This window comes from Zingiber officinale, chromosome 4B (assembly GCF_018446385.1).
Source record: "Zingiber officinale cultivar Zhangliang chromosome 4B, Zo_v1.1, whole genome shotgun sequence".
Lineage (NCBI taxonomy): Eukaryota > Viridiplantae > Streptophyta > Magnoliopsida > Zingiberales > Zingiberaceae > Zingiber > Zingiber officinale.
The window spans coordinates 108011400-108030416 of NC_055993.1; the positions used below are offsets into that span (position 1 = coordinate 108011400).

The window sequence follows — 19017 nt, forward strand, 5'->3', positions numbered from 1 at the left end:
TTCAACCCGCGGGCCAACCCAAGCCCGAGCGGGTCGACCCGCGCGGGTCGCGGGCCTAGGCGGGTCGACCCACGGCGGACTTAGGTTGATAAAATTTCAACCCAACCCGCTTAAATTGTTTGGCGGGGCGGGTCAACTCGACGGACCCAACCCAAATTAACAGCTCTACAGCTATCTGTCTACAACGAGAATTAAATCCACAAACTACAATTTCCTGCGAGCATTCAAATAACGCATCTTTGTTCAGCAAAATTATACCCCAGAAACGGGGCTCCAAATCAACCATACAGATATTCGAATCCGAATCGGGTTTCTCCTCCTCCAAGTCGCCATATCGTCCGTCCTTATTTTAGTACAAGACAAGTTGCAATTGCTAATTACATCCCTTGGCCAGCAACAAACTACTTATTTTTACTGTAAGACAAATTGCAATTGCTAATTGCATTGCTCGGCCAGCAACAAATAACTCTTACACCTGCATCACTGAGCTGATGATACGCAACGGCACTACTTTGACAAAACTTTGCAGATGTTATCTTTTGGTTCCCAGGAGCGGTTCCACCAAACTTACTTGATGCCGGGGAGTGTACGAATCTCCTTCGGTGGGTTTCTTTAGGATGCCCGGCGGATGCTGCCCTTGCCTATTTAGAGCCCCCTGAAAGAGAGGAATGATTCATTGTAAGATTACTGCACTGCATGAGGCTTGAGCTACATTCGAACAAAACCAAATAAACTGAATTCTAACAAAACTGAAATTCTTTGTAGTACAGCTTGGTTCAGTGTTATAAATACTAATGCTTATAAAGTTAGTTTAAAACATTACTTTGGGTTGGTTCTGTTCAAAAGTATGACACCAGAACTAAACTGAAATTTTACATAGAAAACCTCAAGTTCTTTTTGTGTGAAACTAAATAATGGTCACTCATAAACCTAGATCTTCTAAAAAATTGTAAGCTCAAAGTTGAGAACAGGGAAAGTTTGGCTAGATACTAATCTTCATATGATTTTCTCAGATTTTTAAGCTGATCTTGTGGTTTTAACTTGAAATTTTGAAGATACTCACCACTGATTTTTGTTTAGTTAACCTCCTATAAGACGGAGCACGTGCAACTGAAGAAGCAGCAGCGGCAGCAGCCACACGTATCCTGAAAACTGATCTTTAAACTACAGGGGTGAAAGAGAGAAAACATATTGCCAAAATCATCTCATGTGATACCTTTTATGAACATCAACATATTCGTCTGTCTCATCAACTATCTCCTCCTGCATGTGGAATATTTTGTTTGCGGTTAACATAAAACAAAAATGAGGTCAACTGTATTCCACTCAGTGGTATATTTAACATCCAACTGCTACCCAAAGAGAGCAATCTAGCGCATAGAATGAATGAAACTAATGATGCCATGTCAAGTGTGAAGATTTTTGACTTTACCTGTAGGAGTTCCTCAAAAACGTCCTCAAGTGTGATGATCCCAATAACTTCTCCCTCTTCAGTATCTTCTGTCAATCGAGAAACTATCTTTGCTTCCGCATCATTCTGTAGCAAAGCTGTGGGTTTATTTTCAAACCTATCAATGTTGATAAAAACATTGTCCAAGGTTTCATTGGCTTTAGACAACAAAGGGGTTGTGACATTGGATTCAACACTCAATTCCTTATTTTCTCGAAATTTTTCACCATCAACAGGTGGAGTGCTCTTAGGTTTCCCTTTAGATTTGACAACAGCAGCCATATGACTGCTTCCTTTCTGAAATTCATTCAGTATGTCATATAGAGGCATATCTGCAGGCACTCTGAAAATTCCAAATATGAGAACATCATTTCATTAACATGAAACAAGAATATACAACAAGGTACCTAGGGATTCTTCTAATTGATATAGCACTGACAGGGGTTTCAGTTTCAGGTCGAACTGTAAGAAGACTCTTCACCTGATATAACAAGCAAAGTACCACATGAGATCAGACAAGCACAAATTTAAAAGGTTGATGAAACAAATATGAAACTGTGAAAAAAGGAAATGATAACTTGTACCCACCAACAAAAGGCCTATAATATTCTTTGGGTTCCCTGAATAGACAGGGACACGACTGTGGCCTCGAGCAAGAATCTTGCCAATAGCCTCCCTGCAATAGAAACAATTTTCCATAATCACAGGCATTGTACATAGTAATGAAAGTACCAAAAAAATAAATAAAATACAACTAATCTAAACAGGTTACTATAAGTCTCATCATCTCTCAAGTCTAACAACCACTCTAAGGTTCATGACTTAGGAAATATAGTCCCCTCGGATGGGTCTAGTGGCTAGCACATGAGGTGTTGCCACCAATGAGGTCTGGGGTTCAAATCTCGGCAAAGCCGAGGTAAATGCCTCTCTTATGTGCTAGTCACTATTCCAAAGGCTAGTAGCCGCCCGTAATTTACCTCCTCCGTGTTGGCCCTGGGACGGGTTGGCGGGGGGGGCGCTGGGGGCGAGCGTATTCGCCTTTTGCCACCAATGACTTAGGAAATATAGTTCCCTCGGGACGGTCTAGTGGCTAGTCCATGAGGTGTTGCCACCATGATATCTGAGATTCAAATCTCGGCAAAGCCGAGGTAAATGTCTCCCTTATGTGCTAGTCACTATTCCAAAGGCTAGTAGCCGCCCGTGATTTACCTCGGCCCTGGGACGGGTTGACGGGGGCGCTGAGGGCGAGCGTATTCGCCTTTTGCCACCATGATTTAGGAAATATAGCCCCGGTTGAGTTGTCTAGTGCAGGACAGAGTTACTACCATAGGGCAAGGATTTGAATCTCGCAAAGCTGAGGAAAAAAAGCCCTTCCCACACTAGCCAACTACAGTTTCCCGATTTACCTCCTCATAGATGGTCGTGGAGCCGACCGTGTGGGGCCACTGGGATGACCAATTCCACCTTTTTTGCTACCGTGACTTGGGAAATATAGCAATTTTGAAAGAGCACGGATACCTTATGCTGGTGTTTAATTTAAACTCCATCAAACGTTTTCCATTGTATTATTTCTTCCACCCCTAACATATGAAAACTGTCCTTCCAGCTATACAGTATAGTTTGAAGCCACAAGTTTAAAATGCAGTAAGCCAAGATGGCTCATCATGTCACAGTTATTTTAGATTCCTATACAAAAACAAGTCGATGCTGTATTGGTTTGATTTCTTTGCTAAAAGAATGGGACTTCTGCATGTAGCGTGATGCACCTGAATAAATTTGAAACAGTTGAAACTAGAAACCAATAATAAATCAAAATGCCTTCTTAGAATTTCTCCCTTGGAAAATAAAGGTTAAGAAAGAGACGATTTATATATATGTGCAGAGTCTCACCAGTCTAACTTTGAATTGACGTCCAAGGAAAAGGTAGACTCAATGGGTGTCATAGCTGCCTCAGCTGTCTGTACATACGGTCATATCATTAGAAATTTAAATTCCTAAATTTACGATAAAATTTTAGACAAGACAAAACAAGGTACCATGGCCAACAAATAATTCTGAATTACAGAAAATTAGAAAGTATAGCGTCAAAGAAGTAGCATAGCACTTACCTTCTTGCTTAACCAATTAAAATTATATTCTAACTCGACAACTAGACATGCATGATCCACATATTTAAAATTACTGATTAAATTAATAGTTGTCATCAGACATGAGCACTACTGTTGGCTATCACTCTGTATAAAGAAAATATATATATATTCCTTGAGGATACACACAAATCCCTGGATACCAGTGTACCAAAATCAATGGGTCAATATAACCACCCTCAAATGAAAAATTACCATCTTATCATAATTTCAGAAGAACCAGTTAAACTAATGAATATCATCATCCAATAAATCCTAAAATCAGCTGTCAAGAGCAGGAACAAGACACTGATGCGAATGTTGGCCATTGAACCAAAGAGAGAGTATCCCATTGCATTTACAAATATCTGGCTCTTTTAAGTAGAGACAACAATAAATTTCCTTCTTTTTTTTATGAGGCACCAGCTATAGTAGAAATGTACAAAATTATATTGTATTATTAAAGTAGAACAATTACACTCATACATATAGGATTCTCGCATAACAGCCAATGTGGAGATTAGTCATTAACTTTAATGCCTACATATAATTATTAGCTCTAACACTCCTTTCAAGTTGGAGCATAAATATTGATCATTGTCCAATTTATTACACAAAATAGAAAATTCCATAATATAAAATAACATCAAAAGAGGGACAAAAACTTTATTATCAACTATAAGAGAAATGTTAGAACAAATCAATAACAACTAGTTATCTTGTTCGGATTCAATTAAAATTTTATATTGGAAATATATGAAAAAGATTATGGGTTTAAAAGGATGTAAGGATGTAAGATATCTTTATTGGCATGAGGTCTTTTGGGTAAGCCCAAGAGCAAAGTCATAAGGGCTTAGACCCAAAGTGGACAATATCATGTCATTATGGAGATATGTGAACATCCTTCCGTCGCAACAAATGGTATCAGAGTCATGGTCAAGACTAGATGTCATGTGGGGTGGCCTTGAACAAAATTGAGGGTAGGCCCGGAGTAGGTCAGGGGACCGGATGCTTACGGGTAAGGTTCGAAGTAGGTCAAGGTGACCGAATGCTCACGGAGAGGCTTAGAACAGGTCAAGAATGACTGGATATTCACGGAGAGGCTCAGACCATGAGAATAATGATAGTCCTTCATTTGAGGGGAGGATTGTTGAAATTCAATTAAAGTCTCACATTGGAAGCATATGGAAAAGATCATGGGTCCATTGGCATGGGACCTTTTGGGTAGAGTCGAAGAGCAAAGCCATGAGGGCATAGACCCAAAGTAGACAATATCATGTCATTGTGGAGATATGTGAACATCCTTCGGTCACAACAAATGGTATCAGAATCATAGTCCAGACCAAATGTCATATGGAGCGGCCTTGAACGAAGTTGAGAGTGGGCCCAAAGCAAATCAGGATGACCGAATGCTTTCGAGAAAGACCCGAAACTCAAGATGACCGAATGCTCGCGAGGAGGCCTGAAGTAGGTCAGGGTGACTAGATGCTTCAGGCCTTTACCGCAAGCATCCAGCCATCCTGACCTGCTCCGAGCTCACCCTCAACTTCGTTCAAGGCCACCCCACATGGCATCTGGTATGGATCATGGCTCTGACATCATTTGTTGCAACCAAAGAATGTTCACATATATCCACAATGGCATGATATTGCCCACTTTGGGCTTAAGCCCTCATGACTAGGGATGGCAATGAGGCGGGGCGGAGGCGGGTTTGTCATTCCCATCCCGGCCCCATTCTCATTTTTTCGGGTTCGGGGATTCCCCGAACCCGAACCCACGGGGATCAAATCTCCATCCCCGCCTCATTCCCAAATTTAATTTATATTATTATCATTATTATTTAATAATTATTATTAATGATAATATTAATATTGATATCAATAATAATAATATTATTATTAATAATATTATTAATATTGATATCAATAATAATAATATTATTATTAATAATATTTTCAAAAAATTTAATATTAATATTAACACTATTATTAATACTTTTTTAAAAAAAACATATTATTATTTTTTAATATTAATAATAATAATATTCGGGACGGATTCGGGGATGGAGATAGTATTCCTATACCCGCCCTGAACCCGCCACATCCCCGAAAAATCGGGGATCCCCATCCACATTTCGGGTTTTCCCCGCGGGGCCCCAAACCCGCGGGAAAAATTGCCATCTCGACTCATGGCTTTGCTATTCGACTCTACCCAAAATGCCTTGTTCCAATGGAAATATCTTATATCCTTTTAAACTCATGATCTTTTCCATATGTTTCCATGTGGAACTTTGATTGAATCCCAACAATCCTCCCCTCAAACAAAGGACCATTATTATTCTCATGGTCTGGGCCTCCAACGTGAACATCCAGTTACTCTTGACATGTTCTAGGCCTCCCCGCGAGTATCCAGTCATCCTAACCTGCTTCGAGCCTTACCCGCAAGCATCCAGTCATCCTAACCTGCTCCAGGCCAATCCTCAACTTCAATCAAAGCCACCCCATATGGCATCTAGTCTAAACCATAGCTCTGATACCATTTCTTGTGCCCAAAGGATGTTCACATATCTCTATAACGGTATGATATTGTCCACTTTGTGTAAGTACCCGTGGTAGTTTTGATGTGATCGACCAAGTCAAGTTAAGTCCTGTTATATTTTGATGCCCTGTGTTTGAGTGTACAGGAACTTAGGAGCACAGGAAGTCGAGCGAAAGACGCAGCTAGCGAGAAGGATGGCACGGGAGAGAGTCGACGGGCTCGGTGCATCTGAGGTACGAGGAGTTGCGGAAGAGACGCTGGCGAACGAGAAGGAAGCGCGTGACGGTTCCAAGGGACGAGAAGCTAGAGCAGAAGGTTGCACAAGAAGGCCAGAAAATAGGTTCGGGTGAGCTCTATTCCAGATAGTCAAAATCACCCAAGCGAGCAGAGCCGAAGCGGAAGTCGGACGAAAAGCCAACTTGCTGTTACTATGATCCAGGATCCTAGAGTGATTCCAGCCGCCCAGACCACTTCAGGTGCCGAGGGCGCCCTCAACTGCGGATCATATTTAACAAGATTCGAGCACCCGGAGCGAGTCTAGGTGCCTGAACTAGAAAGTTTATCGAAACACCACCTATTGCGATCCGGTGCGACGTGGATAAAGTTTTATCCACGTCTAGGCGCCTGGAACCCTTCCAGGTGCCCCAATTAGGGCGATAAATACAGCCCTGATCCTAGTAGCTAAACACAACACTTGTAAACGATATACTTTCAGTTTAGCTTTGTAATTTAGTGCTTTAACTTCTGTAAGAGGCTTTTCCGCCCGAAGGAGACTTTAGTGAGCTTTTAACGTCTTGGATTAACAATCTCCTAATTGCAAACCAAGTAAAAGATCTGTCTCTTCCTTTTTAATTAGCTTCTTAATTCTGTTTATGCAAGTATTTATTAAATTAGCTTGAAAAGTCAAGAAAGGTTTGCATTTTTATTTTCAGGCAATTCACCCCCCTCTTGCTGGCTGCAAGAGACCAACAAGTGATATCAGAGCTCAATCGCTTCAGAAGGACTAACCGTCAACCGAAGCACAGAAGATGATAGCCGGACCAAGCATCAATCCACCAAAATTCGAGGGGGAGTTCGCGAACTAGAAAAAGAAGATGGAGGTATTTTTCAAAATAGATTTTGAATTATTAATAATAATGAAGTATGGTTTTGTAGCACCAAAGGACAAAGAAGAACATCATTGGACGAAAAAGGAGTAAGCCGACTTCGTGGCAAATGGCAAGGCAGAAATCCATCTGCTGAGCGTGTTACCGTCACAAGAGGTCAACCGGATCGGAGCCTACGATCAGCCAAAGAGCTCTGGAATAAATTCCTGGAACTACACAAAAGGACCTCGAAGGCAAAACTCGCAAGATGAGACCTGCTCCGAAACCATATCAGCAACCTCCGGTTAGAAGAAGGCGAAACCGTCGCACACCTCCACTTAAGATCAAAGAACTCATCATCGGACTCACGAATCTCAGAGAAAAGGTAACCAATGGGGATTTGCTAAAGTACGCGCTTAATGCATTTCCTAGAACTCCTGAATGGTCAACCTAGTAGATGATATTTCATCTTTAGGGACTTAGAGGAAAGTTATTTATAGGAATTGTTTTCGACATTTGAAATTCACGAATCTAGATATGGAGATATAAAGACGAGGACGATGCAAAACATTGCTCTAAAGGTAAAAATGGATGAACCAGAGTTCGAAACATCCCTTGACAATAACGAAATGACGTTCATGGTAAGGAAATTCAAAAAAATTTAAGGCTAATAAGTTTAATCAAGTGTAGGGTAAAAGAAGGAAAAGAAAGGTAAGATGCTACCACTGCAATGAAGAAGGGCATGTCAAAAGACAACTGTCCAAAATTAAAGAACAAGGAGAAGGACAAGAAGCCGACCCAAACAAAGCACAGAAACTTAAAGGTGACGTGGAACAAAAACGTCGTCAGAGTCAGAGATCGAAGTCCACGTCGGACTTGCGTTGATGGCAAGCCACCAAGAAGAAGAAGACAAAGCGAGTTCATCTGAAATGAGCATCGAAAGGATTGAAGAAGGGGAAGCAACGTCACAAGAGCGCAACTCTACAGGGGGAGCATCAGAAATTGACAAGGTAAGTCAGATACGGTCTCTACCTCCTGACCCGTTATTTAAATTTATTAAAATTATATAAAAAATTCCTGTAAATTAGAAATAGATACTAAGAGCATCCATAGTGGTTAGAGCCTATTGAGAGCTCCATCGTTGCCACGTCTGCACCACATCAAAAGTTAAAAATCTCACACCCCTTTCCACTATCAAAAAACCTCTCAACAACTCCTTCATGGGTCCCACATTTTTCATTATATATAATTCTCATTTCTCCTTCATATTTTACATTATACACCATTAAATTTTTATAAAATTTAAATTTATAAATTGCTAACATGAAATAATATTAATAATTAAAAAAAATACATAAATATTACGGTGCATCAAATAAAAAGACATAAATTATAATAATATATAAAAATAAACGTAAAATCATCTACACCAGGCCATGTCTCTGTTTAATTTTTTCCACCATTTTCTCATGTAAATAAAGTTGTTTCATAATCCTTATGAAAGATCTCAGCTTCCCGTAAAATTATTTTGTATTTGATATTCTTTAATATCTTATCATTCTTTGCCGATGTTATGTTCCATTGTGTCGCCCTCTCTGGCTTTAGATTTGCCCTTCCTCTTCGCTGCCTTTTGCCCTATCGGATGAATGCGAACTTCAGAGTCATCTAAATCAACACTTGTATCTGGATTTGATGTTGAAGTGTTTCCCCCTGATTCGGATGCCCTTGCCTTCTTGTTAGAGTAATGAGCAACTGATTGTGGAGTATATTTCTCATATTCTTTGAGAACCCTCCATACATGCATATACTTAAAATCCTTGTTATTGTTGTTGGCTTTCCACATATTCAGTGCATTCTCCAATACATTCTTATCACTCCGACCGCTTTGCCGAAGAGTATAAAAATTATTATAAGTTGCAGAAAATTCATTTACCATCGGTGCAAACCTATAATAATGTGATTTCAGCCGCTGATAACTTCTCATCATAGATCCAGTGGGGCGATGTTTGTTGTAGTAATCGGCTATACGTTTCAAAAAAGCTTGATCCTTCTGGTCATTACCAATGATTGCATCAATGCTTATAGTTGCCCATGACTTCGCAAGGACCGCATCTTCATCGAGAGACCAAAATCTTCGTTTCGATTCATTTTCTTCCAGCTCAACTTCACGCTCTTCTTGTGATGAGTGTGGTGGCAACTGAGTTGCTGGAACAGATGATGGTGTTAGAGATTCTTTGTCGTTGATAGATGGATCAATAGTTGCCCTTCTTGATTCATTCGAAAGTATGACAGGTGGTTGAGTAGGAGAAAATACGTAAGGATAAGGCATCCCAAGTTAGCTACCCATTGCTGACCAATCTTAGGATGGATACATACCAAATGGAGTTGCAATGGCGTTACTTGGATTCCACGTCTGCAAAAAATTTTGAGAATTTTGGGAATTTGGGAAATTTCGAAAATATTGTGGAACATATGAAATATTTTGAAAATTTGGAGGATATTGTGTGTGAGAGAAAATATGAGGATTGGATATTTGGAGGAATGCGAGTATTTTGAGAAGATGTATTTCCTTCTGTATTTGAAGAATTCAAAAGATTCATAAAGGAAGTATTGAGATTTTCATCCATCTCAAATACAAATAGGGAATGAAAGGAAGAAATGAGTTGAGAGCAAAAATAGCAATGGAATGAATGAAATAGATCTTATATTTATAGATTTTTTTATATATTAAAAAAATAAATTATAACCGTTGAACAATGGCTAAAAATTAGCCGTTGTTCAACGACATACAATGGCTAAAACATTAGCCGTTGTTCTATTTTTATTTTTTTACGATTATTAAAAAAATAATATTAAAAAAATAAAAAGTCGAAGAAGCGGCTCCGTAACCACGAAGTCGCTTCTTCGATTAAAGGGAAAAACCTCCCTCCACTATAGGAGGGAGGTTTTTCCCTGCTGCCAGCTCACAGTTGGAGCTCTGAAAGAGCTCCCACTGTGGTTGCTCTAAAAGGTTATTAAAAGAAAATAATGAATTAAAAGGAACCTTGCAACATCTTGTCAATTAGAAGATTTCGACAAATTAAAAATAGAAAATGAAAATTTAAAAGAACAAATACAAAAATTGATAAATTCTGCATGTTCAAATGTTATTCTTTCAAATTTAAAAATTTTCAAAGACTCAATTGACATCTTAGATCACAAGGGTCAAATTAGAAAATTGTCAACAAAATATATCCCTAGGAAATTTTTGATTAACCCAGTTGGAAGGAACCTATATTGGGTCCAAAATCGTGCTTAAATTAAATTTTGATGCATGTCGTACTCTTAATTGATTTAATTTCTATTATTTGCCTAGAATTATCTAAATAAATTGCTTTGCATGATTTCGGTTAGAAATTAATTTTACCGAGAAAAAGAATTTCATCACTTATATGTAGGAACAAATTTTATCAACAAAATATATCCCTGGAAATTTTTTATTAACCCAGTTGGAAGGAACCTATATTGAATTCCAAAATCGTACTTAAATTAAATTTTGATGCATGTCGTACTCTTAATTGATTTAATTTTTATTATTTGCCTAGAATTATCTAAATAAATTGCTTTGCATGATTTCGGTTAGAAATTAATTTTACCGAGAAAAAGAATTTCATCACTTATATGTAGGAAAAAAATTTATCAACAAAATATATCCCTGGAAATTTTTTATTAATCCAGTTGGAAGGAACCTATATTGGGTTCCAAAATCGTACTTAAATTAAATTTTAATGCATGTCGTACTCTTAATTGATTTAATTTTTATTGTTTGCTTAGAATTAACTAAATAAATTGCTTTGCATGATTTCTGTTAGAAATTAATTTTTCTGAGAAAAAGAATTTCATCACTTATCTTTAGAAAAAATTTCAAATTTTTCTTACCGTTAAATTATTTTTTATGCTTTTTTTTAACAAAAATTATATTTTTTAATTTAAAAATAATTCTCAAAGTAATTTTTACAAACTTCATTTTCGATGAACTCTTATCATGTTATCGATTAAATAAAAAATAAATAAATTTTTTAACCATTGTATTATTTTTTTTATGATTTCTTCTACAAAAATCATATTTTAAATACTAAAAATTCAATTTTCGTTCAATTTTTTAAAAATAATTTTTCTCTAAAAATACTTGCTCTATTACATTTTCAGAAAATTTGTCACAATTTTTTGAGCCAGGAAACTATTTTAAACATTTTTTTCGAAGATTCAACCTTTTTTTTTGAAGATAAATTATTATTGCTTAAATCAAATCCATAATTTCATGAAAATTTTATCATAGCTTTGAATATATCTGCTTTCCTGTTGAAAAAATTCTTAAATTTTTTTGAACAATTAAACATAATTCTAAAATTAGTTTTTTCAAAAATTGTTTATAAATAGTAAAAATCTAGATTTTCGAAATTTAAACTTGTTGATTTTTCTGGATACTAGTTACTATATTTTTATCTCTTAAACTTTATTTTAAATTATTTCAAGTTACTTTCATGGCATACCTCTATTTTTAATGTGATCAAAGAGGAGAAGTAGAGGTTAAGTCTAGGGAGAGAGTAACATCTTGATTTTTGCACATTTTTTGCAAAATTTATACTTGTTATTTTCCTGTTATTTGTTTTTTTTACCCTAACTTAACTTGGGTTGCTCACATCAAAAAGGGGGAGATTGTACGTACCCCGTGGTAATTTTGATGTGATTAACCAAGTCAAGTTAGGTACTGTTATATTTTGATGCTCTAAGTGTGCAGGAACTTATGAATACAGGAGGTCGAGCGAAAGACGCAGCTAGCGAGAAGGATGGCACGGAAAAGAGTTGACGGGCTCGGTGCATCCAAGAGACGAGGCGCCGAGGAAGAGTATGCTGGCAGATGAGAAGGAAGAGCGCGGCGGTTTCTAGGGACGAGAAGCCGGAGCGAAAGGTTGCTCTAGAAAGCCGGAAAATGAGTTCGGGTGAACCCTATTCCGGATGATCGAAATCACCCAAGTGAGCGGAGCCGGAGCAGAAGCCAAACGAAAAGTCAACGTGCTGTTGACTGTGGTTCGGGCGCCTAGAGCGATTCCAAGCGCCTAGAGTCCGGGCGCCTGGACCATTTCGGGTGCCGAGGGCGCCCTCGACTGCAGATGGTTCGAGCGCCCAGAGCAGGTCCAGGCTCCCAAACCAGAAAGTTTATCGAGATGCCATCTGTTGCGATCCGGTACGACGTGGATAAAGTTATATCGGCATCCAAGCGCCTAGAACTCTTCTAGGCGCCTCGATCAGGGCTATAGATACAACCCTAATCCCAGTAGCTAAACACAACACTTATAAACGATCTACTTTCAGTTTAGCTTTGTAATTCGGTACTTTAACTGCTGTAAGAGGTTTTTCCACTCAAAGGAGACTTTAACCTTCCTCTTGCCGGCCGCAAGGGACCAACACTTTGGGCCTAAGCCCTCATGACTTTGCTCTTGAGCTCTACCCAAAAGGTCACATGCCAATGGAGACATCATACATACTTTTAAACTCATGATTTTTTCCATATCTTTCCAACGTAGGACTTTGATTGAATCCCCAACATATCTTAAATCCGGTAAACAATGAAGATGAATGCACTACACATGTTTGATCTATTCAATCCCACAATTTGTCCAGTCTGTTAGTCCTGCTGGAGCATTCAGTTTGTCTGACCTGTTTTTTCTGTCCAGACAGTTTAACCCATCAACACTGTCTCATTTATCCCACCAGTTCGATTTGTTTGACTTAATTCATCCTACTTGTTAGATTTGCATAGTTTATCAGGCCTTTCTGGCTTGTCCTACTTGTCTAATCCCTGATTGATCCAGCTTAATCAACCTCTTCAGCGAGTGACCAAGTGTAGACAATCTAACACGTTCAACCCTCCAATCCGCAGCTAGTTTGACACACCTGATCCATTTGGCTTTTTTCTGTCCGTCAGACCTGCCTGACTGATCTAACCTGTCTGGCACATGTGATCAATCATGCTCATGCTGCACATCAGTCTATTTGATTCACATGATCTAGCAAGATTGTTGCCCCTTTTGATCCATTCAATCCACCTAATCTGTTTAACTCACTCTCCAATTGGACATGCACACACACAATCTATATAACTTATTCGCCCTATCAGTCTAGGCGAATTCTTCCAATCTACTCAATTATTAGTCCAACCTACCTAATCAGTTTGCTCTTTCCAGTTCACTTAGTTTGTTCACTTTGAATGCCCTTTCGATTTATCCACCTTGTCCAATTCATCAAATCTGTCCTGCCCATGAGTTACGCCTAAATTGTCCAACCCATTTGAACTTCTTGGCGTAGTCCGTCTTTTTGACCTTTTCTACCCCTTCTCGTCTAATCTGCCTACCCAATTCGGTCAGCTTGCACAATCAGTAAGTTTAGTTGAACATCCATCTTATCTCACTATTTTAAATTCGAAATTGATTAATAATATCATATATTGTAGAAATGGAATGCCTAAATATCAGAATGGAATCATACAGGGAATGATCCATTCCCATTCCATGACAATCTGCCTACCAATGGCTCCCTTAACTCAAAAGCATCTTAAATTAGAGAAACAAAATTTTTGCTCTTTCTAGTAAGACAGTAGTTATACAGAAGAAATGAACGGGAACAAACTTAGTAAAAATATACCTTTTCAGTCAAATCAAGTGCCCCGCTTATTATTGTGGTTTCATCATGTGTAAGCTCTCCACCTTTTCCAGCCTAAAATGATTGAAAGAAATAGTAAGCATAACAAACAGCAAATGCTGATTCCAAATAAGGTGAATAATTTATACCTCTTTGCTGTGAATAGAGACCAAAGCTTTTAACTGAGCACGTCTAAAAAGTGCAGATTCATTATGTCCAAGTGCACAATCTAGAATCTGAATCCACAATTACAGTCAGAAAAAAAAAACCTGAGATCGTAGGTAAACAGAGAATGTTCAAGCACGCTCAAAATTCTAACATGATGCAGTAAAATGCACAATGCACTAGTAGACATGCTGAGAATCTGGACAACTCTAAGAAAATAGTAGAGCTATAAAACCTACAAGTTAAAAAATAAATAGTGACAGAAAGAGGAACATAGAGCAAATTATTAAACAATCCAACACAATCTCATTTAGAGGCAATGTCTCTATGCATAGAACTACATAAGGTTCTACAAGAGAATATCAAAGGTCAAAGGAGAAGACAAAAAGTTACATATTCAATATGACAAATTTAGCAACGTAGATTTGCGACAATAAACTTCATTAAATTTGGAGGTTGTCGTAGAACTATCATATTTATAAAATGAAAATGGCCAAATACAAAACAGTTCAAATCAACTAATGAAAACCAACAATCCAACATGTTGCCCCTAGATAACATAGATTGAAGTGGGGCAATCACACTCTGTTGATAAAACAAAAACACTACAATAATGTCAATATATTCCTTTTTTCCTTTTGTTATAGCTGCATATCCCTTGGTTACCTCTATAAGATTTCTATTATTGTTGTATATATCCCTTGTAAATACTGTTGTATTTCTTCCTATATTAAGGTATCTGATAAGCTGTAATTATGATGGTATCTTTTCCTATATTAGACCTCAGGATTAAGGGATTTGATAATTGTTGATGTTTATATATTGTAATCCTCTTACTGAAATGAGAGGAGGGTTGTGTTAGGTTTCCCGTGGCCGGTCCCAAGCTCGGATAAAGGAGGATAGTTGTGTTAGGTTGTCAGCCAACGTTAAAACTATGACAAATATTCAATGAATGGATCCACTAAACTATTATGCTAATGCTAGGTTGTTCTTCGGAAGGAACGTGTTGCAGGATCTGACTGTAACGTCTCGGCAAGGACCGCTACATCTCCAGAATTCGGGTGTAGTGCTAAATTTTCAAGAGTTCACGTTGCAGGGTCCGACTATAATGTATTGGCAGGATCACTACATCTCCATGAAACTTGGATGTAGTATTAAATAACCAAGAATTCTCACACCATAAGTTGGATAAGAACAAATATGATAGAAAAACTAATAATCTAATATTTGGAACATGGAACATAGGTGTAGCGTTAAAAAAAAACGGTTCATTTAAACAAACCAAGATTTATGTTATGGTTTAATACTAAAGGGTTTAAGTAATTAAAATATTAGTAGGATAAACGACCCCTACCCGATTTTCTAGCAACCCAACCCGGTTTACCCTTTTAAATACAAGTTTTATTTTTCCCTCCCCTCACCCTTGAAAGCCGTCGGCCTCCCCACACTCATCCAAATCCTAGCGACTTTGGAAGAGATAGAAGAAAAACCTCGCCGAAATGCTTAAGGTCGTCTTTCCCTACATCTCGCGGGTGCTCTCCCATACGTAAAACACCAAGGCAAGTTCCCTTTTATGGTTTTTGATATTTATTGCATCATACGAGTCGTAGTATAATATTTTGATTTATGTCATAAGGTTTTCTATTCTGCTTTTATTGCACTACACGGACTATACAAAGCATGGTTAATGATTGATGCATGGTTTAATGTGATGAGAGGTGTTTCTTGTTTTTCTTTTCTTTCCTTAGTGTTACTGGAAATTTTGTGATGGTTGGCAAGATTTCTAACATTCGATTTCTGTACTATATGGATCATAGTATGTATGTTTTGATGTTCAACGCATGTATTATTAGTCATGAAAGTTTTATTAATTAGAGTAAATTATTGATATTGAATTTAAGGATTTCTCGTCATTAGATTACATAACTTATTAATTTTTTTATTTAACTAGAGTTTTATTAATTACGTAAAGTTTCTAACACTATAGGTGATGCATGTAATATAAGAATTTTGAATTTAATATATTGATTAATTAGAGCAATTCCAATGATTAACAAATAATTAAATAATTAGTTGATAGTGATTTAAAGGTTACTGGTTATATGATTAATTATTGATTTAAGCAATGGGTCATGTTGGACATAACATACCTAACAATGGATCCCTAGTCCATGGCCGGCTTAAGAAGGGTCCGCTGAACCATACCAAAATAGAGGGGTTTGGGAATACGACTTAAGAAAGATCCGGTGAATCTTACGAATCGGGCTTAAGAAGAGTCCGGTGAACCTCACCAAAACAAAGAGGTTTGGAAATCTGGCTTAAGAAAGGTTTAGTGAACCTTACCAAAATAGAGAGGTTTGGGAATTCAGCTTAAGAAAGGTTTGGTGAACCTTACCAACCTAGTACAGGATAAAAGTTTGGCCAAACGATCAGAGATTAAGGTATAAAGGAGATGAGAAATGATATTCATCTAGAAAATTTATCTAGAAAATTCTTAAGGATAGACACATAAATGATGGGACCCACAAAAAGTGAAATAGTGGGCCCCATCTTTATGTGTCTATCCTTAAGAATTTTCTAGATGAATTTTCTAAATGAATATCATAGCTCAAAGGAGATACACTTGATGATATGAATTCTTGTAATTTTCGACTCTTACAAGTAAAATAAAAGATAACAAAGGTTAAAAATTGAATGTTAATTTAGGGTAGTTTGGAGGTTCATGAGACTGAAATCAGAGAGGTTATTCTCCGTTGATATTTAATATAGTAATTTATCAAATATTTCTCTTAAATGCGAATAGATATTATTTATATAAAGGTCAAACTTGCTATGTCTTTAGACTCACTAGATTCATATAGTACAAGTAATGAGGAGACGGAGGTACTTGACGGATGAGCCTTCTTGTACCTGACAGTGCACACCCGAGGACTTCTTTTATAAGTCTACTTTTCTACTTACATTAGAATGTTGGGTCCTCTATTCGGAATTGAGTTATCTGTCTTAATAGTCGGTCGAGTTCATCTCACTAGTTAGTTGCACTCTCTGTTCTTTTAAAGATTTTATTCAATATTATGATGTTCAAGCTCAGATTGTTTTGGTTTCAAGTTGAACCAGTTTGTAATGCATTATCATTTGGAGTTGTTTTATTTAATTTGAGTCTCTTTAATGCTAGTACTGTGAGGTTATATATATATATATATATATATATATAAAGGTGTAAGATGTTTAAATAGAAACCCTCACTGGTAAATCAATAGAGGTAATAAATACGATTGATCCTATCCAAAAATAGTGAAGAAGGCTAGCTGGGAATGTGGCTTCTCGGTTAACCGTGCGAACACTCCGCTCCGATCACTAATACAAGAAACGTTAGTGTCGGGTCAAGGAAAAAGTCCCCGACGTTGGCCTCCTACGCTCAAATCAGTCATCGGAACAGTAGAAAAAAGACGGAGCGATCTGGTAACAATGAGAGCACAAACACAAATAACAGATATCACATACCGCCTTCAGTGCATGAACCCCCCTTTATATAGTGCTACAATAGGCAACGTGCATGCTCCTCGAGACGTAGATACGTTTTCCCAACCGTCTTATAAAAAGGCATGTCAGAAAAGTATCTCTGCCATCATACCTTAACAGAGCGTGCAAATCCTTGGCATGACAGTAGAAGCTTCCGTCATACGATTTACCTGTTGACCATGCCCTGTTGTCAGGGACATTACCTCCCAGAGGGATATTATGAGATATGGGAGGGGTCCACTGTTTTGGCCGAGCGAGATAGCCGCTCAGCCAGGACTCCCCACCAAGTCGATCTCAGCTGCTACTCTCCTCCGTAGTACCTCGGTTCAGTAGGTTGTTTCTTGCCCAACTGGCTGAGCGATCTACTTAGATAAGCTTCCTGGCAGATCGGACCCTTCAGGCCCAATTGACAGTTGAAGTCAACCTCCACTCGGCCACCTTTTGGTGAGCCCGTTGGTTCTCTATCGTTAATCGTCCTGACTTTAACCTCCATGTCGGCTGCTGGTCCCACCTTCGACTTATACTTGATAGGCACCTTTTACCATCGCATCTTCCCCTCAAGTCTAGTCAAAGGAGGTTGTAAGTCCGACAACTGGGCAAGCAATGTCTCCGGTGACCTTCATGGTTGATCGGATATTCTAGGCTTCAGAGTCGTCGCTCGGCTACCACTTGCTGTCATGAGTTTAGAGTCGCTGCTTGGCTATCAATTGCCAACCTGAGTTTAGAGCCGCCGCTCAGCTATGGTAGACGTTGAAGCAACTTTCTCCCCTGGGTTTAAAGCCGCCGCTCGGCTATCATGAGTGTTAACAATGTCTCCGCTTGACCACTTCTCAATCAGGGATCTTGCCGGTCGAGATACTTGGTGACAACACTTAAGAATTTTTCCACTTCTCGTCGCTTCCTCGGACGAGTGCCTTTTATTGGTTGTTGACGTCATCCTCATTTTTGGAAGATTGTACAAATCTCTGGTCATTATTGCTGAGCACATCACCCATGCCTTTTAATTTAACCTCATTAATGCACCCCCGTTGCCAGGCGTCACGTGTCCCACTTTTATACCGCCGCATGCTTGATGTGACTGGCGGATATCCGAGGTTGATGTGATAAGTGTCGTTTCGAATTCAACAGCCAGATCTTGGTTCTGTTTTCTGTAACCCTCGATCGGAGCGATCGTCCGCGGTATTTATAAGCCCTTACTCGTCGTCGTCTTCCTACTTCATCACATTTTCTCTCTTGCGCAAGCTCTTTGACGCCTCTCCTCCTCCTCGTCATTGTCGGCGACATTTCTCAATAAGCCCTTTCTTTCTTTCTCTCGTCGAGTCCTCGATTTTCTTCCTTCTCGATTTCTATGGCCTCGTCTCCTTAGCCACCTGAGTCCATCCCCGGACTGTGGTACACCTATACTGGGTCTAAGTTTAACAAGGATGAGATCGATCAGATGAAACTTACC

At 38.4% G+C, this 19017-nt stretch overlaps 1 protein-coding gene across 1 annotated transcript in view; it reads right to left on the minus strand.

Moving 5' to 3' along the window:
• Positions 1-219: 219 nt before the first annotated feature.
• The window catches only part of LOC121975981 (DUF21 domain-containing protein At4g14240-like), a 36648-nt gene continuing 17850 nt past the window's right edge, over positions 220-19017 (minus strand). Inside the window, exons 5-13 of the mRNA XM_042527933.1 lie at positions 14030-14116; positions 13884-13955; positions 3341-3408; positions 2039-2126; positions 1858-1931; positions 1433-1793; positions 1217-1263; positions 1064-1145; positions 220-655 (exon numbers count right to left, since the gene is read on the minus strand). Coding sequence (XP_042383867.1) covers positions 533-655; positions 1064-1145; positions 1217-1263; positions 1433-1793; positions 1858-1931; positions 2039-2126; positions 3341-3408; positions 13884-13955; positions 14030-14116 — 1002 coding nt within the window. The 3' untranslated portion in view covers positions 220-532. The remainder of the gene's footprint in view (positions 656-1063; positions 1146-1216; positions 1264-1432; positions 1794-1857; positions 1932-2038; positions 2127-3340; positions 3409-13883; positions 13956-14029; positions 14117-19017) is intronic.